The 24,171-nt window shown below is 38.3% G+C and overlaps 3 protein-coding genes across 4 annotated transcripts in view; 2 read left to right on the top strand and 1 right to left on the bottom strand.

Annotated features, from left to right (window-relative positions):
• Positions 1-4,780, top strand: part of SRPK1 (SRSF protein kinase 1) — a 31,300-nt gene extending 26,520 nt beyond the window's left edge. The window contains exon 16 of one of the 2 annotated variants that reach the window (XR_015697301.1): positions 2,181-2,319. Coding sequence is in view for 1 of the 2 variants with exons in the window: in XM_014053865.2 (XP_013909340.2) it covers positions 2,181-2,365 (185 nt within the window). In the remaining variant the exon portion in view is untranslated. Of the gene's footprint in view, positions 1-2,180 lie in introns of both variants that reach the window. The other variant, XM_014053865.2, reaches the window with a different exon arrangement.
• Positions 4,781-7,074: 2,294 nt separating this feature from the next.
• On the bottom strand, positions 7,075-21,901 carry LHFPL5 (LHFPL tetraspan subfamily member 5). The gene is made up of 4 exons (XM_087719905.1): positions 21,479-21,901; positions 15,362-17,653; positions 9,118-9,354; positions 7,075-7,315 (listed from the first exon to the last, which is right to left on the bottom strand). The coding sequence occupies exons 2-4, from the start codon at positions 15,771-15,773 to the stop codon at positions 7,299-7,301; spliced, it is 666 nt and encodes a 221-aa protein (XP_087576031.1). The 5' UTR covers positions 15,774-17,653; positions 21,479-21,901; the 3' UTR covers positions 7,075-7,298.
• Positions 20,026-22,919, top strand: CLPS (colipase). The gene is made up of 3 exons (XM_014053862.2): positions 20,026-20,156; positions 20,539-20,661; positions 21,105-22,919. Exons 1-3 carry the CDS (start codon positions 20,073-20,075, stop codon positions 21,267-21,269), a joined length of 372 nt encoding a protein of 123 aa, XP_013909337.2. The 5' UTR covers positions 20,026-20,072; the 3' UTR covers positions 21,270-22,919.
• The last annotated feature ends 1,252 nt before the right edge of the window (positions 22,920-24,171 follow it).

The following is a 24,171-nucleotide window of genomic DNA, read 5'->3' as shown; positions in this document are numbered from 1 at the left end:
TATTTTTTGCTTAGCACAATAAAATCCTGCGGTCAAACCCTAGAATACAAATAATCAGGATCAATGCCAATCTGAATATCTCTTTGGTCAGCTGTTTAAACCATGAATTTACAAAAGAATCATTTGGGATTTTATGTAGCAGTCCGTCCTTGGTTTTAAAAACATGCATTTAGAACGTAATAACATTTAGCAAGTTTTTTGTTTTAAAAATGGAGTCGGTTTCCAGGAGAATAACAGTTTCAAACACAATTTGGAACATTTAAAAAAGATCTTAAAAATCACCTGAAGTTGGGCTGTTGTTACAGGTAGGCCTCAAGTTACAAATGTAATGGAGCCTGCCAATTACATTCATAACCCGAGGATTCCTAGGAGTGAGTCATATAACTTGACCGTGATCACTCCCTCCTTTCGCCCACACATTCGCTATTCAAATGTGCAAGTCATTAACTGCACATGATGTATCTAATGGTGGAGAAGGCCATGTTGGGGGCGGGGGGTGCAGTGATGGAACAGGCTACCTGCATCAGAGCACCCAAGGCTTCCTCTCATCCACAAATACCTCATGAAATTGCTCCCCCCCATCCTGCCACGACTGCCTGCTTGTGGAAACTCATTTACCTTTTGAAGGTCTAGCGAGTTATCTCCTCTCCAGGAGCAGAGGAGGGGCATGATGAGCATGTCCTGCTTGGCTTCTCTGACTTACCGAAGCTTCCTGCCACTTCTGGAGCGGCCAGCAGCCTTGTTGAGCCTCCTCCAAAGGCTTCCAGTCTTGGCATGGAAAAGTCTTTGCATGCCAAAGTGAGACTTTGGGGCAGCGAACCTATGTTGCTTCAAGCCTCTTGTTGTCATGTAAACACTTTTACTCCAAAGACTGGAACCTTCTGAGTGCCCTGATCTCACATGAATCGCTCTGTTTCCAAGCGCCCCATTTGCATGCAGATGAAGTTTCCAGGTTCTGTCAGATTTCCGTCCTGATGGACACTTGGGAACTGAGCTATTTGTGCGAGTCAAGGCACCCAGCAGGTTCTCCAAGGGAAAATGCACACCAACGAGAAGCTAGAAGCAAGTTCACTGCCCCAAAGACTCACTTCGGTGTGCAAACGCTTTCCCACACCACTAGGAAAAACCAATTAAAAGAAAGTAATTTGTACTATTGAGTTTTCCCAAGATAGATAGCAAACTAAACTTCCTATAATTGACAGGGTCTTTTATATCTCTCTTCTTACACAGGTAGTCCTCAACTTACAATCACAATTGACCCTCAGATTTCTGTTGTTAAGTGAAGTAGTTATTAAGTGAATTTTTGCCCCATTTTACAACCTTTCTTGTCACAGTTAAGTGAATCACTGCCGTTGTTAAATTAGTAACCTGGTTGTTATGTGAATCTGTCTTCCTCATTGACTTTGCTTATCAGAAGGTTGCAAAAGATAATCACATGATCCTGGGACACTGTAACTGTCATTAGCTGTCATAAATATGAGTCAGTTGCCAAGTGCCCACAGTTTGATCACGTGGCTATGGGGATGCTGCAGTGGTCGTAAGTGTGAAAAACAGTCATTGGAAATTGCTTTTTCAGTGCGATTGTAACTGAACGGTCACTAAATGAACTACTTTAAGTCGAGGACTACCTGTAATATGGAACTGATAGCCCTATTCCAACTTGAAGAGTTTAAACCATAGTTTTTTATTCCTGGAAATAGGACCACAAATAGAATTTAATAGATACATTTTTTTCTGGCCAGAAACCTTATCAGAGTTTATTATTGAAATAATAAATTTCGAGATGAAGAGAGAAGTGTTCTTCACTTATGCTGGCAATTATGCCAAATGAACCTGAAAATTAAATGTTCCAAAACTGTATAATAGCACTAATGCAATGACATCATGTATAACAGCAAGTCTAGTTTCATATATTTCTGCACATGTTTTTCTATATTGAAAAGAATCCGCTTTTATTTTGGGTGATAAATATATTTATTTGGTTTCTTTGAAGATAAGGAATCTAGACTGCTTAATACATATTCTGCTATGCAGTGCTGCTCTGCCTGCATAATGCAAATTATAAATTTTGGAGCAGAAAAAAAGTTTCTTTTTTTAATGCATCGTTTAACTCAGTTCTGTGAACTGTTCAGTTGGCCTTCCTGCACATATTGTATTAACCTTTCTATTCTTGTTCACAGGTGATCTGAAGCACATTACTAAATTAAAGCCATGGGGTCTCTTTGAAGTATTGGTGGAAAAATATGAATGGTCCCAAGATGATGCAGCTGCATTCACAGACTTCTTATTACCTATGCTGGAGCTGAATCCTGAAAAAAGAGCTACAGCAGCACAGTGTCTCAGGCATCCCTGGCTCAACCCCTAAACACTCCAGTCTGATATGGTGGCCCTTTCATTGGGTTACGGCATAAAATATATAAACACACACACACAAACACACACACATACACCTAGATGTCCCAGATGTCCCTTTTCCTTCTTCCAGGTCAACTTTTTCCTTGTTGATTTTCAGAGTGAAACTTCTCCTTGAAGGCTTTTTAGATTTTAGATAAATCTAACTGTTCATGTGAGATTGTGTATTTGACTTGGTGGGGACTATTATTAGCCAGTGGACATCCAATATGATTTTCAGTGATTGGAGTTTGCCAAAGAATTTTTATGGGAATGTGAAATTATTGCATAGTCTCTTCCTTACACAGATACCTTACCTTGAAGGAAATCTTCATGGGGATATGCTCCCTTAAGTATATTGCAGTCATCCCAAGGGGGATGTGAAGAGCTTGTGAATCCCTCCTTAGCTCACTGACTCTGGGAGTCATTTCTTAGTGCACATTCAGTTGCTGGCAGTAGGAGGAAAAGTAGCAGATGGCACCAAGGTGGTAGCTCCATGAGGAGCACTAGACTCAACTAAATCCTTAGGTGTCTGCTCTGCTGCTTGGATAACTTTTTTCTTATTTTTTTGGACATACTTTTCTTTAGCCATTGACTCTTGAAATTATTTACATATATATAAATATATAAAACATATACACACATGCCATTTTTGATCTTTGGTGCTCAGGGTAGTTCTGAGTCCAATGAACTTTGCTCTCCAAAGGTGGGCCATATAAACCTGAATAAGTTTCACAAGGGAAATAAAATGAAAGGATGTGGTAAAAGTAACCTTTTCTGCAGTATGGATCTATGCATTTATTGCCTGCAGAGGGGAGTCAGAGTACCCAAATTCTAGGCCAGGTCTGTCTAATACATAGCCTTGGGCAATATGTCATTGCCAGCCTGATAATGTGGCACAAGAGTGCTTGATAAAACATTTCTGCAACCCAACCTGGAGTTCAAAAGTAGGAATATACCAAGTTTGTGGCAGTCCACTTGTTACGTAGGTCTGCTTTATGCCATTGGTGTCATATTGGCCATGCGTGAAATTGTATTTTTATTAGAGAGCAGTTCTCAGAAAGATAGATTATATCCTTACTGTAAAATAAGAAAAGGTGGTATTAGTGCTATCTTTTCAGCCTTGCTATATGCCCAGACCTAGAACCAACAAATGTTAATGAATGTAATATTATCAACTGTGTTAACTAGTCTAGAATGCTAGACTTTAGAAAGTACCTTTTTAAATAGAATGCTGTTTTTACTTATATATTAACTTCAGGACAAATAGTCTTAATTTTTTTCCAGTAGAGATGAAGTGACAATTCTGTTTTCAAGATCATTACAAATATACTGTTCAACAGAATATATTGTAACTTTTAAACTCTAAGAAGAAGAACTGGTTGTGAGTGAATCTTACCAATTTTTTAAAAAAATTAGAAGAGTATAAAACACCTGTTAGTTTTACAATAAGCATCTCCTAGACTATTCCTGGTTACTTTCTTTTATATGTCTTCTGTATTCAGTTGTAATGATAGGTTTGGGGTAGCTGGGTCTTCAGTTGCCTTCCTAACAATGGACCAAATAGAATTTTGACATTAGAAAATTCTCCAAGGCTGGAAAGTGCTAGAGAACTGGTATGTTTCAGGCACTGTTTGAGACAATTCAGTTCATATGCCAATAGCAAGATCATTCTTTTCATTGTGTGGCAAATCCCGATCGAGATGCTTTTTAGATGCATCCCTTTGCTGAAAAAATATCTGTTTAGCATGTGTTAACAAAGCACCATATCTCCTTTTTAATTTAGTCATGTAACAAGATGGGGTTTTTAGCAAAATGTTTGTTTCCATTTAGAAAAGCTTAAATAAAGTTCTCTGTGCATAATCTTAAAAGGAAAAAGAAAAATGTTCCAAAAGTTTTAATTTTACTCACATTATTTGGGGTATCTTGCCTCCCAAAAGCACTTCTGTGCCTGTCTGTAAAAAAGATTTAGGATAGAACTTAGAATGTATGTTAGTACTTCCTCTCTGAATACTGTGAAGACATTCTGGCAAAAAGAATTGAACTTCTGGTGACAATGTAGCCTCATTTACATACCCTGACTATCTGATTAGAACAAGAGGCATCTCTTGGTTGTAATACTCCAGTGAAGGAGGCCGCTCACAGCTCTTTTGCACTAAAAGAGATGTTCTGAGATAGTACAGGTGGTAGTTTGTCTGGATTGTCTGTGTACTTTGTAGTTCACATCAGGTTCACTCAACTTCCAAATTGCCATAAAGTGCTCACTAACCAATTTGTACTTGTTTTCTTGACCTAAAACTAGAAGGAAAATACATTTTTATTCTTTCTATTGGGTGTATTGTCTTTTTTTTCTTTGTAAATACCGCACAATAAACAGATTATCCAATAATTCACAGATACTTCGGAAATGCTGTCTATGTTTATCTAAAGTATTTATTGTAGAGCTCTCTTCAGACGTTGTGTGAAATATACATGGTTTCCACATGCCAAGCGTAAGCATAATATGACTTGTTGAATAAGATCAAAGTGGTCAAGGATTGTACTTGAACCTAGTCAGTGAAAAAATTAAATATGAGCACTATAGATGCAATCCTATGAATGCTAAATATATGGTAGTTTTGAAACTTATGGTGATAGGAGGAAGGAGAATATTTCATTTCCAGTTCCTATAATATTACTTAACATACTTTTTCTGCTCTTTATTTTTAGCCAAATTCATAATCAGAGCAGTACTTAGACCAGAGTGAATTGAACAAAAAAAAAAGCAGGGAAGTTAAATATGACTAATCAATTACATTTAAGGAAAACTGTTGCTGGAGGCTAATTTGTTCCCCTTCTTTTTTGAATGAACTGTTATGAATGCACTTGCTTGAGCTCTTGCTAGGCTTCTCCACATACACATTTTAGGAACAGGAGAAGCAGCAGAGCCTGTGTCCAGAAAGGGCAAACTGAAATTAAGGCAAATGGAGGAAGGAAAACAATATCCTTCCATTTCCGGAGATCATCAAGTGAATTGTGTGAGAAAGCCAGGATTCTGAACTCTCTAAAGAAGTATGTTAGGAGTTTCTTTTATTGTTTTAAAAATTGCTAATCACTATCACTAATGAATATGATGATAGAAAGTCAGCTGACTTAGTGGTATAGGTTTATCAGAGTGTCATATGTATGACTCAGTTGGCCATAAACTGAGTTCAGGTTTAATGCAGTGAGCCTTTGATTCTTGCAACAAGTCTCCCTTTGAAACCAACGTAGCTGAGCTGAAGATCCTTAGAAAGGTACAAATAAGATCTTAAATATAGCATCTCATTTCTAGGTTAATAGATTCCTTGCTGTCGGTGAAATGAGTTTACTGGGAAAGGACTTTTCAAGGATAAAGAGAGATATACTCCTAGGAGGAACTCAATCCTTGGATGATGAACTTGTGTTCTACTGAGGGGAGCAGTTGGCTGTGGGTTGTAGATGAATCAAGCATTGGAAATTGAAGTGATAGGTATAGTGCTTCTGTATGGACTTTGCATACAGGTAGTCTTCAACTTAGGACCGCAATTGAGCCCAAAATTTCTGTTGCTAAGCGAAGTATTAGTTATGTGCATTTTGACTCATTTTACAATCTTTCTTGCCACAGTTGTTAAATTACTTTGACATTGACTGCTTGTCAGAGGTCACAACCCTGGAACACTGCACCCATCATAAATATGAATCAGTTGCCAAGCATCTGAATTTTGATCACATGACCATGGGGATGCCGCAATAGTCATAAGTGTGAAAAATGGTCATAAGTTGCTTTTTTCAGTGCCGTTGTAACTGAATTGTCACTAAATGAACTGTTGTTAAGTTGAGGATTACCTGTACTATGCAGATGGACTGTTGGACAGTACCAAAAACAGTAGTCCAAATTGGAATTAATATTTCATTAGTCAGCCAATTCTGAAAACCAAATGTAGGCAGCTAAATAGCATATTAAGGTCCAGGACTGATTAAGCATCCTTAAAAACACCTGTTCTATGCCAAAAGCAGAGTATCGGAGCCATTTAATTAAATCTTTGTGTTACAAATGATAACATGGAAGATGTAACAGAAATCCAGTGGAATGGTGTCATAAGGATAGGGTCATCCCTGAAAGTGACCTTTATAAAAGAATAGATCAGCATGCACTGAGGTGGGGGTGTGTGCTTTCTATATCACATAGGATGTATACCTAATATATTCAAAACTTTGAAAGATCCATCTCTTTCAGAATTGCTTTGTGGCAAATGTAAATTGGATATACAAATATACTATCACCTCTTGATTGAAATGCAGAGTAATCCTGAATAACATCTTGATCCAAAAGTTCAAAGCTGTAACTCCTACGTACAACCTTTTTTCAATTCATACTCGCTGGACAAATAAATTAACGGGGGATTGTATCCCATTGGTTTAAGGAAAGCATAGCCATATCTGCTATATATAGACATTTGAACAGAACTCACAAGAGCTAAAGGGTTACATTTTCCTGAAGTAAGAGTTTGCAGAGCAGCCATATATGCCTGTTATAAGTAATATTAAACTAGCTGAATAGATGCAATATTTAATTCAGCAAAATGTTTTGAGGTCTATTATTAATTATCCAGATCTGTTGGGCACTGCAGGTATAGAACATACAAAACATGGTTGCAAATAGGATGTGGAGATCCAAACCAATTAATGTCACACTAAACAAAATTTATTTTGTCATAGTCTTTTCTAGAAAAGAGCGCACAGTTTTTTGCAGAATCATTCTTCTATAATACAGACTGATGTGTCTAGATAACTGGCAGAATCCACATTATCACTTATGTATCAAGCAGTTTTTCTGAGTCCAAGGTCAAGTTGGAGTACTCAGTATTCAAGGACAGAAGTAGGTACACTTGCGATTCCTTCAGTCTTCATTTATTTGCTTCCTCTGCAGGACAAAAGAAACACGCCATAATAATCCACAATGTGCCTTTCCCCTCCCCATTTCCCCAAAAGCAGCTAATGGAATAACAACCCCTCTTTCATGGTGTGAAGTATTTTTCAAATTTGGCCACTTTCAACTTCTATCATGCTGTGTGAGGAATTCTGGGAGTTGAAGTCCCTACATCTTAAAATAACCAAATTTGGTCTAAATCAGGGGTGAAAATCAGCAGGTTCTGACAGGTTCTGGATGAGCAGAAATTTTTAGTAGTTCAGAGAACTGGCAAATACCATCTCTGGCTGGCCCTAGAGTGGTGTGGGAATGGAGATTTTGCAGTATCCTTCCACTGCCACATCCACCAAGCCACGCCCACAAAATCGGTAGTAAAAAAAATTGAATTTAACCACTGGTCTAAATAGAAGCTGCTATGTCACATGCTACATTTAGGACAGAATTTGCCATTAGCGCTTGATGAAGAGTATTGAATTTGTTGATCATGCTTGACTATGATTATAAACCCAGGGAAGAGAAGGGCTCTGCTTTGGAGTAACTCACTTCAACTGAATTAGCATGGCAGTGACAGTTAGTGACAACCAGGTCAAGTTTATATGTGTCACTAAAGAAAGAGTGACTTGAGAGCTCTACCAAGTTTTTACAGCATCCTGAAGGCTGCTCTGTGAAAGATGTAGAGACTATTTTTAGTTTGTTTTGTTATATTGTTTTGAAGTTTTGATGATAATATCCCCAATAACCTTTTCCTTCTTCAACAGAAGGCACTGTGAAACAGTTTTCCCCATGTTTTCTGATACTGAAAGAGAAAAAAAAAATCCACTGCAGTCTTTTTTGTGCTTGTTGTTGACAATCAGAAGAGACACATTGGTTGAACAGACATGTTGAATGCACATTTGGAGAACAGGTGAAAAGGCAGAAGTTTTAATCACCCATTTTGTTGCTTGAAACTTCTCCAAATGGGAAAGATTGGCCTGACATTTGGGAAAACATAAATTCTAACCCTCTATATAAAATGCAGAAATAATGTCCAAATTGTATCCTTTTTCATTCTAGAATCCCAAGCCCGCTGAATTGCACTAAAGGCCAGTGGAATAATTTCATTTTTATCAAAACAGTGGATGTTGCATATCACAAGATATCTAAAACTTAAAACAGTGATGAGACACAAAGTTACAGTCTCATGCGTATGATGCTATTACAATTATTTTTAACAGCTAGGGAAAGGGAATAATTTAGAAGACAGTTTATACAGTAGCTACAAATAACAGAAGCGTACTTGTGAATTTTTTAATTTTAAACTTTGGAAGGCGAAGAAAAGTAGGAAGAAAAATAGGATACCATGAGAACAATTTAAATTAAGAAAAAAATGTTTCTGACAATTCTAATGTTGCATGAGTTGTAATATTAATAATCTGCACACAAGACAAGCTTTTGCACTTTTTGTCCTTATAAATTTTATGGAAGTAAATGTCCAAATCTCATCATCTACCATTCCATTGTCATTGCTATTTTGACTATGGCAGGGGTCGTCAACCTGAAACACTCAAAGATCCATTTGGATCTATTTCCCACAGAAAAGAAAAGACCAGGAGCCATGAAACCTATTGGGGGTCGAAAAGCTCAATAAATTGCATGGTGGCGGGTGTTGCACATTGGCAGTTATGTCAAATATTTTGAGCAATGGAGCTGCAAATTGAAAGAGCCACATGCGGCTCCAGAGCTGCAGGTTGCAGGTTGCCGATCCCTGGACTATGGAAAGGGTAGGTTCTTCGGGGAGGGCGGGGTAATTGGCTTACCTTTGTTTTCCACTTGGAAATCAGAGGGTAGAAGATTGTCTTGCCGGTTGCCAAGCACAAATGCTAAAAAAGAAAGGATGAGGGCATCAAGAATGCCGATGATGCAAAGGATGTATGCCCAGCGCACAGTGCAGACTCCCAGGGTGTATTTGTCAGTCTTCTCTCCACACATGCGTTTCACCTCAGGGGAGTCCCAGCCATCAGGGTAGAGCAGGCAGCCAATGGACAAGCCGGCACCTGGAAATGGAAGGTATTCAGTGACGATATTGAAAGACACAGTTGCAACCTCAACGTGGTATCTCTTCTCTTGGGTTTTTCATATGTTCTGCTCAGGCTCCTGATTATGCAGGCTGGGCAATAAATCTAATCAATAAAATAAAAAATTGGGACAGATTCAAAAAGAGTTTCAAGTGCAAATGATGGCAAGACAGTGCAATATAAAGTACACTCACCACCTTGTACCACTTTTGAGAAATGGAGGTGGCTTCTGGATATGTCCCCTGTTTTCTATTCTCTCCCTTTTGAAACTGATCAGAAAGCCTGATATCGTTGCTCATCTTGCTGTCTTTGCCAAAAATTGCAGTTTAAAGCTTGGTGAAAGCTTGAATTAGTGCAAATACAGCTTAATTTGGGAACTAAAGTTGCAGTCCTAGAAACTATTGTTAGCATCATGCCTTTTCTTCCCTGATTGAATAACCACAGGTCAGCCCTGTATCCAGGGCATAGACAATCACAATACATGATTGCTTTTTGGAAATAAAATATCTATGATTAATACTTTATAAGCTGTTCTTAGATGAGTATAGTAAGAGATCTGTAACTTGTACAAAACACTCATACTATTAGAGTTAAACATGAAAAGTAGAAAAAAGAGCACAAAATTTCTGTCCTTGGAAAAGAGTGGACAAGCACAGGACATTGAAAATTGCTTTTCTTACCATTTAGTTTATGATTACATGCTATTCCTGCAAGAGATCTATTGTGTGGCCCTCCAGCAGCCAGTGGAGCTGATAGCAGATTCAGACAGTGAGGAAGTTGGGGAGGAACATGGGCCAGTCTTGGAGTCTGGGGAAGGCTCTGATGCAATGTTCCCTCTTAAGTTTTTTTCAGTGTGAACGGAAAAGTATAGTGTTTGAGTGGCGCAGTTTCATGCCTGAGCACCTAAGAGAGCAACAGTTTGAACTGCTGTCACGTCTGCTGGACATTTGCGCAACATTCCAAGCGTCAAGCACCGATTGCGAGCAAGGTTTCAGCCTGATGAATGTCAGGCATGAAAATGTGCTGTTCAAACACTTTGCTTTTCCACTCACACTGGGGGAAAAAGGTTCTCTGCTCAGCTTTTACATTGTTAGACTGGCTAGAGAGAGACATGGCACCAAACAGCCTGGGTCCTGGCATTTTGCAAGCAATCTGTCCACTCATTCCTTTGGAATGCAACCCATCACATTTGAATTAGATTTTGCCAATTATCCTATTAAAAGATAATCCTATTATTCTAAAATATGACTAACTCAATATTAAAAACTGTAAATATTTAATACTGATAAATAATAGCACTAATTGTTATTTAGTATGACTAAAATCATTATTGATATATCAATATAATATCAATCAAAATTGACAAACACAAAAATAACAATACAAATATATAATGTGGAATATAAATGTAATAAATATAATATATAAATGCAATATAAATGTAATAAAATGCTATGTTATGTTACTTAAGAATATATATACCTCAGAATCAGATACAACATCCACATCATTTCCAACTGAGTCGATAAAATAATATGCCATGCCAAAACTATTTTAAATAAAGATATGAAATTAATCAAGTATTGCATTTATTTTTCAAAATGAATGTAGTATTTTTTTATCATTTCAGTTTTGTACCCCATCTTTTCATCTCCAAGGCATTCAAAGCAGCTAACAGATTTTTTTAAAATTGAAATTTACTTAAAAACTGGTGTTAACATCACCATAATCTAATTCAAAAAGCCTGGCTAAAAAGGGAATTATCCTTTTCTAAAACCAAAAAAGAAAGAAGAACTGCCGTAGGATTGTATTTCGTAGTATTTAATCAATGCGTAGCTTTCAAATGTAATCCAAATTATATATCTAAACAACATTATAAATCATTTAAATATCAGAAGATTCGAGCATTGTTTTTTTCTGATCTCTTGGCAGAAAGGATGTGTACTGGCATTTTATAGAATTTAAAATGATTAAGTCCATGACACAAATTACACAATAGAAAATCCAGGCCAGAATGCATTTAAGTCATTGTATCACCATGGACCAGAATTTAGCAGGTCCAGAAAAAAAAACAGTAGGTAAGGCCACTTTATAGCTAAATTTGATACCATTAAAAAAATAAATAGGATTAAAATCTGTGGTTTATAATTTACTCAGTTGTGCTATGCTGTCTGCTGCACTCTTTTCACCGGCGTTAGCCCGCTGCACCAAGGGGGCACGTAAGAGGGAGGGGGAAAAAGGGAGGGAGGAGATACGGCCACAGCTAAGCATGCAGCAACCTCGGTGTCTAAGCAGGCGAGTCCACAGCATGCACGCCCGCACGTCCGAGACAGGGCATAAAAAGGGAAGGAAAGGCGGGGAGGAGACGACCAGACCCAGCTCCATTTGTGATGGCAGCTTCCACAAAAGCAAGTCCCCCGGCGCAGGGTGGGGAAAGGCTTTGTTGAAAGGTCCAAAGTCCGGAGAATCAGGAAGTGCCACCCACGTGCAGCCACATAATAAATTGTACCAATTCCACCCAAACTTTTTTTAAAAATGTCAACACTCCTGTTTAGCTGGAGGGGGTTTGTGATTCCGTGGCCGTTCTGCAGAGTGCAGAGACTGCAGTCCGTGTCCGGCAAATGACACTGTGCGGCAGTGGGAAACTGCTGCACGGTGTTTACTTGCCATGTGGGAACCTTAAAGGAGTGAAAGGGAAGTTTCAGTAGACAATTAGTCTTGTGACTTTAAGACTCCTTGCCAAGTTTTGCAGATATTAGCCTGGCAGCTTTCCAAGCCAGATAAGGTCTGTGACTGTAAATCCTCCCTGAAAAGACTTCGCTGGATGTGAATGAGCAAAATTCACAGTAAATTAATAAAAGGGTTTTTTGTCAGACCAGGAGTTTGCGTCATGATCTTGGGAAGCCTACATCAGAACAAGATCAATTGTTGTCCAGAGAAGCGCTAGTCGAGCCTTTCCTTTACTAAAAGGCTAGTTATTTGCTATGGCATTGAAAGAAGAGTCTGTCCTACATTCAAGAAGAAAAGATTTCTAAATATCTACTCATTCCCTTTCTTTGCATCCTGGGTTTTCATCTATGACAAGGCAGTCCTCACTTAACAACTGCCTTGTTTGGCAACTATTTGAAGTTACAATTGTGCAGAAAAAAGTAACTTTAGGAAGGGTCCTCATACTTACAACTGTAGCAGCATTCTGGGTTATCCGATTGCCATTTGCACACTTCACAGCCAGCTTCTGGCAGGCAGAGTCAATGCAGAAGTGGACAGTTAAAATTGCAAGTTGCAGTCACATGATGGCTTGCATAACAAGTAGATTGTTTAGTGATAAGAGTTGCCTGTTTCAGTTGTGGTCATTAAGTGAGACTGCCTGTACAGTACTTTAAGATGTAAATTTAAACATCCAGGAATTTATATAGAAGTATGTTGAGATTTCCAAGGAGCCAGATTCTAAGGTCAGTATAACACATTATTATTGTTATTATTGTGAGGAAGGTAAATATTCAGATGAATGTGAGTGTGTTACTTGGATAGAAACATATCGCGAAGTTGCTGTGGCAATTTACTGATTTATTATTTTAAGAAAAGCTTTTATACTCCCCTGTTACTTAGGACAGTGACAGCTAACATTTTCCAGACCAAGTGCCCAAAGCATGCATGCCCCATGCCCCCCACATGCGCAGCAGAAACCCCCACATGTGCCCCCTCCCCCCATGCTCATGCACGACAGAGATTCAGAGACCAGATGGCTGGTGGGAGGTACATGTGCATGCACGGTGGAGCTGAATTAGGGCGATGGCTCGCATGCCCACAGAGGGGACCTTGGCATGCCACCTCTAGCACGCATGCCATAGGTTCACCATCATGGACTTAGGATCTTTACAGTTCTCCAGCATTGTGCTCTTCAGCCAATGTGGGTTAATCAGAAGCCTTTTCAAGCCTCTTAAGTTATTTATGCTTGAGGCCAGGAAGAATTACAGCTTTCTTTAATGCCATGCCTGTCCTTGCAGCTTATTCAAAATGCTACTACTGCTCAACCTGTTGCTGTGCTGCCAGACTTACTTTAACCTCTCTTTCACACAATGCATTTCTATTTGCTGAAGAAGCCTCTGCAGATCATGTAACCAGGCTTTGTTCCCTGGCATGAATATTTGAAAAAGGTTTCCAATAACGTTACTGGCTTTCAGCATCTTCTTGCTTTAAGATCACATGGCCACATGGCAGGTCTCTCTCACTATGGAAAACCTGCAGAGAATTATGCTCATCTTTGGGCATCCCCATTACGGGCAGGCCTTAATTAGCTTAAGCATATTTAAGCAGAATATTCCAGGCGGAATGGAAAGTCATTACCTAATTCTGGCCCTAATTTGAATTTGTGGTAATTTTTAGAAGATGGAAAGCTAAAGTGCATTTTATCAAGCAAAGAATGCTAGTGTTTTGCATAACATTAAATAAAGCAGCTCATTTATTTCTCTCAGAATGAGGTGGAAGAAGCAAATTAAAAAAAAACCTTTGTCACTAATAGCAAAAACCCATAAATGAACAAATAGAAGGCAGGATATATTTCATGTTGAGTTTCTGTCTACATACTATTTCCCAAACAGCATTATTTAATTTTGCCTCTAGGATCTTGTATGTGTGCTGTGTGTGTTCTGACTTGCAATGCTTGTTAGGCTCAGGTTTCCTTAAATATGATTTTTCTTTCTATAACATTGCTGACAAATATGGGAATACTATCCATCATGTTATATGTAAAGTATCCCAATTAAAACTGGATCTTAAGTCGAAATATTTTTGGTGAATCTATTATAATTATGGCTATGTTTGACCCCAACCCACTATTTATTTTGAATTAGTAAAACCTGTACCCTTTTGCTAGTAAATATTGCAGCAATATACTTTACTTTCATCATAACCTTCCCATGGCCACACCGGCACAGAATTATAGGAAGTGTAGTTTAACATGTCTGAAAGGTTTCAGCTGGTAGTGACTATTGTACTGCCAGTATTCTCTTATGAATCACAATTTTACCCTGTTTTTCTTAGGCTGCAACTATCTTTATGATTTTCTGGCTTCTCTCATACATAAAAGGAAATACAAACAGAAGCTCATTTTCCCTTTGGCCTCGGAAATTTCTAGCTGCTAATGTCTTGCATAAAGCATCTCCTTTTCATCAGAAAGAAGCAGTTTTCTTAAAACACACATCTCCTCTCTAGGCAATGCCAAGCACTAAATCTGCCTGTCAAAAGCACTGAAGATGGAGCCTTGATCATCTTCAGCAAGATTCCTCCAGTGTTCTCCTTGCTCATTCATGGTTTGTTCTAGTGATGTTTTAAATTAATACCACTTCTATATAGTCACTTCATGATTACATCTGCCCCTTCACCAGAGACAGTGGTTATGGGAGCCGCAAAGAAAGCAGATTAAGAGGAAAAAAAACATTAAAACATAAGTTCATTTAAAAAAAAACAAAGAATCAGAAAAAGTGCATTAATTGCTTGTCCTTCAAATAGATAATACAATTAGGTGTCATTGCATATCACTTAACAGACTGCAATATACTTCAAGAACAGATCATCTCATTAAAATAAACACATTGCTGGCTGACAAGGGAACTAAAGAAATGAATATTTTGGTTTCAGCGACAGCAGGAAAAAGCTGCCAATGGAACTTGAATCCAAATAGCAGATTTATATTCACAAACTGAAAGGAATTCCATCATCAAGGAACTAATATTTACTTTGCAGTACCACAAATCCGTTTTTCTTTTTCATTACTAGGAGTGATGCCAATGGAACTTCAATCCAAATGGCAGATTTATATATTGACTTTAAATAGATGCTCCTTGCACTGCAAATTTGGGAGATAGGACAAAGAAGTTATGGTATCCCCAAGCATAATATACTTGAGCAGGAATCCCTTAGCACAATGAAGCTATGTTTAATTGATGCCTTAATCTATCCCCTGGGTTATCTATGTTCAACTCACATGCTGCCAGTTGCATCCAAGCACACACTTTGTAGACAGTGGCTGCATTGCAGAAGAAGAAGAGGCTAAAGCAGAGGATGCAGCCAATTATAAGAAAGGTAGAAATTCCCACAAAAAACATAGCTGTTTTGAAAGCACTTGAAGGGATGGTGCCAAAGTCCAGTGGGCTACCCTTGCAGATGAGTTCACTTGTCAGGGCATTTCCAATGCAATAGGAGTAGAGGCCAAAATAACCAGCTTGTGGAGTGTCAATGCTGTCCCCAATCCAATAGGGCTGGATGAATGTTACCACCATGATCACAGCGAAGCAGAGGGTGAACAGTGCCCACAGCACTCCCATGGCTCGAGCATTCCTCACATAGTTGGTATGATAGATCTTTGCCGCTTCCTGTGCTGGAAGCATCTTTGCCATGGCTTCAGAGATGGCTATGTCTTGTAAGACATGTCTTGAAGTTCAGGGTCAAACAGAAAAACGATTGTCTTCTCACTCCAGGAACACATAGGGAAGCTGAATCCAAGGAAGAGGAGCTGCAAGGTTGGCTTTCCACCTCACTGACAAATCAGGATTCTGTGAAGCAGCTCTTGCCTTTCCTGTGACTCTTTGCCCCAGCCACAGATGCTCAGATGACCATTTGCAAGAAGAGCTATTTGTTTCCATACTGAACAGCTCGGTGGGAGGTGCTGGAGCCTGAAGAGTGCTTAGCCTTTGTTGCTGCTGCTGCACTACTGCCGCTGCCGCTGCTCCTGTTCCTCCTCTCCCAGCATCCAACATATCTGGTGCTTTCCAAGAAATTGGCATTCCCTCCCTGTAAAGGAAATATCCCTCATATCCCTCCTGCTTCCAAACCAGCAAGGAAGATGAATTTCTGCGGCTTTATTTGTGAACTCTGTTTCAGCACCACAGACAGCGATTGGCAGAGAAAGCCAGGAAGCCCAAAACTGATGAACCGAAGGCTAGATACCATTTCCCATTAATTGGGGGCACACATCAGAGGACAGGCACCAGTTCCCTTGACTAGGATAGATAGAGATTAATCCACCATCTACCATTTCAAATTAAGTACTAGCAATTATACCTTTGAAAATAGTTTGTTCCTAGACAGGACATATAAATCTTGTTCAATATAGAGTTAACATAAAAGCACGTGCTCATCCTACAAAAGATAGCAAGACACCAATTTGTACAACATCAAGAATGAGCTGGTTGTTCTAGATATTGGCTTTAAGGCTGGATTCATAAATCTCACTAAGCTATTATGTGATTTATATAGTTTTGATTATAAACATTTCCAAACAGTACAGTCAGTCCAATAAATTTTATGACTTAGAATATTATGCAACCTTGCAAATAGTGTCTTATTTAACAAATAGTAGGCATGTAAATCATAGTTAGTGTAATGTATGTATGAACATTAACAAAGTTAACATTTATATCATATATTAACTCTGTATTATTCTATCTTAATCAGGTTCCCTGCAAATGTGATGAGCTATGCTCCCAAAATACCATGAAGCTGACAAATCAAATAAATATTATTATTATCATATACCGGCATAAGAAGGGAGGAATACAGACAATTAATAATTTTAAAAGCTAAAAAATTACACAAAATAAAAAAATTATACTGTTAATACACATCTATACTAGCATTATAAAAATATATTTTGTATTTTTTTACTTTTTTTATAAAAGCAAAAACCTAAAGAAACTATTAAAAGGTGTTAAAAGGTCCTTAAAAATTAATATATGGTTATCTAAATCTATCACAATACAACAATACTCTCAACTAACAAGTTAAAAACTCATTAAAGTTGGTTTGAAGCACAATTGATCATCTGATGGATTTTAATTGCTTCAGCAGAGAGCCTAGCAGCATTGTATGGTGTAGCAGGATTAGTATCTGAAAGAAGCAGGGAGGTATAAAATTGTCCCGTGTGCACTGGATATTTATATAGTATTGTTGAGATGAGGCTAGCTAGCCAAATGTTTCTGCAGTCAGATCCCTATTGCAGGGATCCCCAACACTGGTCCCCAGCCTGTTGGGGACCAGGCCACACAAGCAGCAGGCAAGTGATGTGCACATGCATGGGATCTAGTTTACACATTGAAACCATCCCTCCCCTACCCCCTCAGTCAATGGAAAAATGTGTCTTCATAAAACTTGTCCCTGGTGTCAGGAAATCTAATAAGCAGCAGTATATAAGGAAGCCATTGAGCACCTGCTGGTCTTCTCCACAATATTGTGCTGACCCTTCTCTTCCACCAGTTTGCCCAACAGAAGAATCAGTGCACTATGGATGGCAAAATAGAGATCATTGATGAGCAGAGATCCCAACTCTTTAATAGCAAGCACACATAAGAATTGTTGACATGACCAAAACATGAACCTGCTGCTTGGAACTTCCCAAGAATAATTTTGATGCTTATTTTTGTACACTCTCTGATTCTTTTTAGTTGGAATAGAGTTAATAGTGAGTCAGTTCCTTGGCTATCTAATTTGTACAAATATGATTTTCTAAGATGGTATTTTCTAAGATGGCCTTTTGTTGCTGCAGGGCATCTGGTCATTTCTGAGAATTTCTGAGAAATCAAGTGTTCCACTCCATCATTGCCAGAAAGAAGCCCATTGAAAGGGAATGTACAGAACTTGCTTGGCTGATTTAATATTCACCAAATGTATTGGAACAATTGGCCAAAAAATGGAAAACGTGACATAACCTGGCTTATATATTCATTAGAGCTGAGGTGGCACAGTGGTTAAATGCAGCACTGCAGGCTACTTCAGCTGACTGCAGTTCTGCAGTTCGGCTGTTCAAATCTCACCGGCTCAGGGTTGACTCAGCCTTCCATCCTTCCGAGGTGGGTAAAATGAGGACCCGGATTGTTGTTGGGGGCAATATGCTGACTCTGTAAACTGCTTAGAGAGGGCTGAAAGCCCTATGAAACGGTATATAAGTCTAACTGCTATTGCTATTGCTATTATTTCTAATTAATTTCATGAAAAATATTTAAATGAATGTGCAAGAATCATATAAGTATGTCCACATTTTCTCAAATCCTTGCAGAGAAATGTCAGGGTCATTGTTAAACTAAAACCAGCATAAACCTTACCAGAGTATTTGATTTTTCTCTGTAAATACTACTTATTTACTACTACTTATGATATACGTAGCTCCAATAATTCTCAGTCAGAATCAGGTTAGGATAGGCAGTGTTACATATCTAGATAGAGACTAATAATTCTGCTAGCCATTATCAACAAGTATCTTACTGACCGATTAGTCCAGGATTGCATAACAAACATTTGGATCCTGAGAAAGTTCCAGTAGGCCATATCTGTTATTGGTTCCAGGTAACTTCTTGTTTCAGGCAACCTGGCATCCAACTTTGAGAAATAAGATGTCTTTCACACATGTTGTTATAGCAGGATTTTTCCACTAGATTCTGCTGAACTTTCTGTATTAGCTTTGTCTGATGCAGTTCCTAATATTAGACTGGAAAAATTCTTATCACTGTCAGCTGGCATGGCCAAGCTGCCAATCTATACAGGTGTTCAATTGTCCAGATGGCTCTAGACTGGGGAAATTTATGCTCTCTGAAAGTATTGTAACATAAACAAACAAATTGTAAGATTCTCTGTTCCTTTTTTCAATAAGCCAACTAGAAAGCTAAGGAAAGAGGTTCATATTTGCTCTTATTAATTTTGCTTCATCAAAATAAGTTCTATCAGTTTATCAAAGCTGTTGATGAAAGGATCAAAACATTATTAATGAACTGACCTAGACTACACATCACACTAAATCAACAAGGCAAAACCTGTAACATTACACTAAACCAGAGACCATGATTTTCTCTTCCAGTGCCTGGGTTCACAAACACATTCAGCCAAATCCTACAAAGGATTGAGCAAAGTTTTTCTGAGTTTCACAGAAAACTGACATGCTGGGCGGAGATGGAAAATTCAGGAAAGGCACAAATTACATATCATACATCATGGTTTGTCAAACATATCAAGTTGTTAGATTAACATGTAACAATTAACTTTGAATCCTGGTTTCCAACAACTGGCTGAGCTCTTAGAATATTCTGAGGTAAACAGATCACAAAAAGGACTTCCACAATGTATGAATCTATCAGTGTGATGACTGCTTTGCTGATATTGAGGGTCCTCATCTCTGCAAGTTTCAAAATCAAAAAAAGACCTGTTCTTAACTTAGTATCCCAAGGTTTATAGACTACCATGTTTTCCCAAAAATAAGACAGGGTCTTATTTTCTTTTGACCCCCGAAATAAACACTTGGCCTTATTTTCAGGGAGGTCTTACTATTTTTCAGGTGCAGGAGGCAGCAAGCAGGGTCACCTCATGGCTGCTGCTGTGTTGCAATATTTTTGGGAAGAGCTTATTTTCAGGAGAGGGCTTATTTTAGTGCATGCACTCAAAAGCCCGATTGGGCTTATTATCCAGGGAGATCTTATTTTGGGGGAAACAGGGTACAGCTCTTATATTTTGCTAGTTTCTTTACTATTTCATCTCGTGTTTCTTTCCAAATCAAGTTTGCTATCACTATCACATGTTTCCATGAGATACATTCATTGGAAGGAAAGATTCACGTGACTTTGACAAAGGGTTTTATTAACTGCAACTTTCAGGCAGATCTGGACTCTCTGATCCCAAGAGACTTCGATTAACTCATTGGCTGCCTAGAATCAATGGACAGACTTTGGATTTTGTCACTGCTGACATTTGCCTTGGCAGAGTCTACTATTCATCCAAGAGGACTATTTATTAACTTAGTAAGTGAATGTGAGATATCCTTATTTTAATCCTTCCAGAATTATCTTCTTTTAGATTTGGATAAGTATAAGGCTAGGAATAATTTGCCCTGGTCCTATTCTTTTATTTAAAATCTAGGGTACTATGTAAATCAGAACATAATCAAGATCAGTGTCAACACATGACATTCCTTCAAAATTCCTGTGAAATGATTTGGCCAACATAACCTGGTTATTACTCCGTGAGCTAACATATTTTTATGAGAATGTAGTGATGAATCTAAAGAAACAAGGCCTTTCACAAAAGGGCTGAAGTAGAAAAATGAAAAGAATGGACACATTGCTGTATTAACTATCATGTTTCACATATTTACTTCCTGGTTTCACATTTCTTTTTCTCTAGGAAAATGGAGAGCTGTGTCTTAATAGCCACCAGTGCAAAAGCCACTGTTGTCACCGAACCACAGGCTTAAGTCTTGCTCGCTGTGCAAACAAGGCAGCTGAAAACCAAGAATGCTCCCTAAAAGTGAGTGTCATTTGTGTGTGTGTGTGTGTGTGTGTGTGTGTGTGTTTGTATGCCCATCGTGAGAGAATGAGAGAGACATATTCTGTTCAACATGATGGCAATTAAGTTCAGCTATTAGCACAGAAGACAACTTTAAAGTGACCATGGCTTGTGCAAAACAAACACTAAGAAATAAAATGATATATTAAGCCATTGGCACCATTATAGTAGGAAAATGAAGAGTTTAAAAGTGAGAAACATTTGTATGGAGAAACATATATCAGCGGATTCATAGCTTAATGTTGGTCTATATCCCAGGCTAATATCTCTGTTTTTCTGCATCTTGGGAAAAGTGTCCAAGACAAGGGAGAGGTTGTTATGAATGATGGAAAGACTTATATTCATTGCCTGAATGTGTCCCATAAGCCTGGGCATAATGATCTGTATCTTTCTGTTTCCTGCAGAGTCTATATGGAGTTTACTACAAGTGCCCTTGTGAGGAAGGCTTAATCTGTGATGCTGATCGGACCATTGTGGGAAGTATTGTCAATTCTGACTTTGGCATTTGCAAGGACCCATCAAATAAAATCAGCAGTGACAAAAAAGAAAGAAAGAAGTATGGTGGATAGATTTTTACCCCAGATCCTTTAAGTAGCCATATAGCTGTTATTCATTGCAAAACAAATTCCTATGCTTTTATGTACTGCTCCAATAAGCATACCCTTTGTTTATCTAGATTTCAGTTAAGTTCAAACATTTTTCTGATCCACTTTACTCAAAATAAGGCCTTGCCATACATTTTTGGTATGATATCATCAAGCAGTAATATCTGACTCACCTTACTTAGACTTGGGACCAAATCCAGGGTGGAACAGCCAGTGATTGGAGGACAAATCATTCGGTTAAAATGCCATGGCAGTAGCCTAGACTGGGAAGCTGAAACGATATCCTGACAAAGTATTTATATCAACAGGTGTGAAGATATCAGTACATCTTCAAAATGCATGCAGAAACCTGTTACCCTCAGGCATGTTCACTCTCTTTAATGATTAATATATTCTCCCTTAGTACTACATTTTTAGAATGACTAAGCCTAAGATGGGAATTCATCTTTCACAAAATTGGAGTGCGGGAGATAGAGATGGCTTTTCAACTCGCATGAAATTATAGATCAGGAACTGAAAAGAAAATAGACAACAACAGCAACCAATGAGCAGAGAAAGAAAAGTATGAGAATCAGGAAAGAATTTTTTTTAAAAAAATATATTAAGGCACTGGATTCCACTCTATTCTGGTGGTCTAGCAATGTAGTGAGTTCTAATAACTAACCTTCTCTCTAAGGAGCTCCGCAATTTGATTTCTACAACAGCAATGTAAGGTGAGCTAGAATGATGGATAATAAGTGATTAGGTCAAAAACACACAAGACATTGTGACTGTAATGTCAGGTCCAAAGCACAGTTGAAAAGTATCAGTAAAATCTCTTCCAACCAAGATGTCCTCCTGGTCATTTCATTGACAGCATTCTATACGTTTCTTTGTAGCAACATGAATAGGATTCCTATTGCCTTCTTTGGGCTATTTTTTTCAACTACCCAGTCTAATTGGCAATCTTAGTATGATCTACGAGAGTAGCAACTGTGTTTAGTTCCAAGACACTGCCATGTCAGACATGCAGGACTAAATTAAATGATCTTACATTTAACACAAACCAGTATTTGCTGTCTGTCCTACTGGTATTTTATTGGTTTTATTGATATTATTATTCTTTTAAAAATACATAATGAAAAAGGAAAATAATAATATGGACCAGCAACTATTTATTCCAAATTGCCTCTTTTGACTAAGCCTTCCGTTTTACTCTTTATAATGTTCCATGCCTTTACATTTCATTGTTTTAGCTCTCTGATCATGCTTCTCTCTGCTTTGCTACTGCAAAGTACTACTACTCTAATTTATCTTCTAGCCAAGTTTTTTTTTCCCCCAGGGAAAATGTTCTTAGACTTAGGAATATTCAAAAGTCGTGCATCAAAGTAAGGAAGTGTTTAGAAGAAATTGGCAACCCATTGGATAGTTAATAAAATGTCTATACCGTAATACATTATTGACGGGGCCTGACCTTTGATAACCCTATGCATCTGCCTGGCTGCCTGCCTGCCTCTCTTCCTATCTACCTACTGCAATATGTCATAATCTGAATCATTTGAAAGCTGCCATTCTGAGAAGTTCTGTGTTTTGGAAATGACTTCTGGGTGAGAGTTAATAAAAATATACAATCAAGTGTTTTGCCATTTTTCATGATTCGTCACACAGGTCTCTAACACATTGTACTATTTCTGGCAACAATTTCATTTTAAATTGCCTGCCGCTCTGGGTAATGTTTAATTGTGATGACGTAAAAGCCAGAATAAAACAAGCTAGGGGTCATTTTGGACTGCTTAATTTGGGCTTTTACGTCATCCCAATTAATCATTAAAGAGAACACTAAGTGATGCTTAGAAGTAAACTTAATTAAAGAGAGCTATAAGAGTAATATATAGATAAACATTATCTAGGTTGAAATACCTAGATGCTAAATCGTAGTTGTCAAATAAACTACAATGACTGGGTTAGCACATAAAGCAGAGATCTACATTTTCCAAACCAGAGCACTGAATTTATTCTATGCACTGAGCAAAAGTCAAACAAGCAACTTAAGAAGCAGTCCAGTCAGAGGGAAGAGAAAGAGAGTATCAAGAGAATATTGTGTGGCTGTGCAGCAGTTGTGGAATTGACTTCCCAAAAAATGAATTGAAGCATCCAGTATGATGCATGAATGTATCACCTGCATGTAGCACCTTAAAATAGACACACTTTTCCCTAAATCATCTTTCAATAGGAAGTTCTCTACAACCTAAAGGTACAAGGCTCTTCTATTGGGTGACTCATCTGGGGATTTGTGAAACAGAAGCAAGTTATTCAGAAGGACACAAAGATCAGCTCCAAATCAGAAGACAAGCAAGCCTACAAATCCCTTAACTCAGAAACCAAACAGTAGAGAAAGAACAGCTACAAGCCCTACTATACCGTATTTGGTTCTGAAGAATTCTGAGCTGGAGTAGACACTACTAGTTTTAGGAATGTTGGTAGCAGCTGATGACATCCACAGAGAATCATAATAATCCCAAATGATGACATGGGCAGAACGGCATCATCATACTGTACATATAATATCATTACATGATACAAATATGTAAGTCACAGCATGTGCATGATTATATCATATGCCAGCTTCATCATATCTTCACATGATCTCTCCTCTAGGCATCCATCGGAATAGGCGGGTGGTGGTGGAAGGCGAAGGAATGGCTGCTTGTAGGGAAGGGCATCCAAGGAAGGCTGAAGCTTTGGAAGTCTGAAAACATACACCAGGTATACACCAAAATCAGCTTCAACTGTCCCTGGCTAGAGAATAAAGGAAACCTGGTTGTCAAAGTCCACTCAGACTTCGGAAGGTCATCCATTGAAGCAATGGGTTGCTTGTTTTGTCTGA

Source organism: Thamnophis sirtalis, unplaced genomic scaffold (genome assembly GCF_051295495.1).
Source record: "Thamnophis sirtalis isolate CommonGarterSnake01/CBP01778 unplaced genomic scaffold, rThaSir2_p1.2 scaffold_7, whole genome shotgun sequence".
Taxonomy (NCBI): Eukaryota; Metazoa; Chordata; class Lepidosauria; order Squamata; family Natricidae; genus Thamnophis; species Thamnophis sirtalis.
The sequence above is the reverse complement of the archived record's forward strand: the minus strand, read 5'-3'. Positions and strand labels throughout refer to the sequence as shown.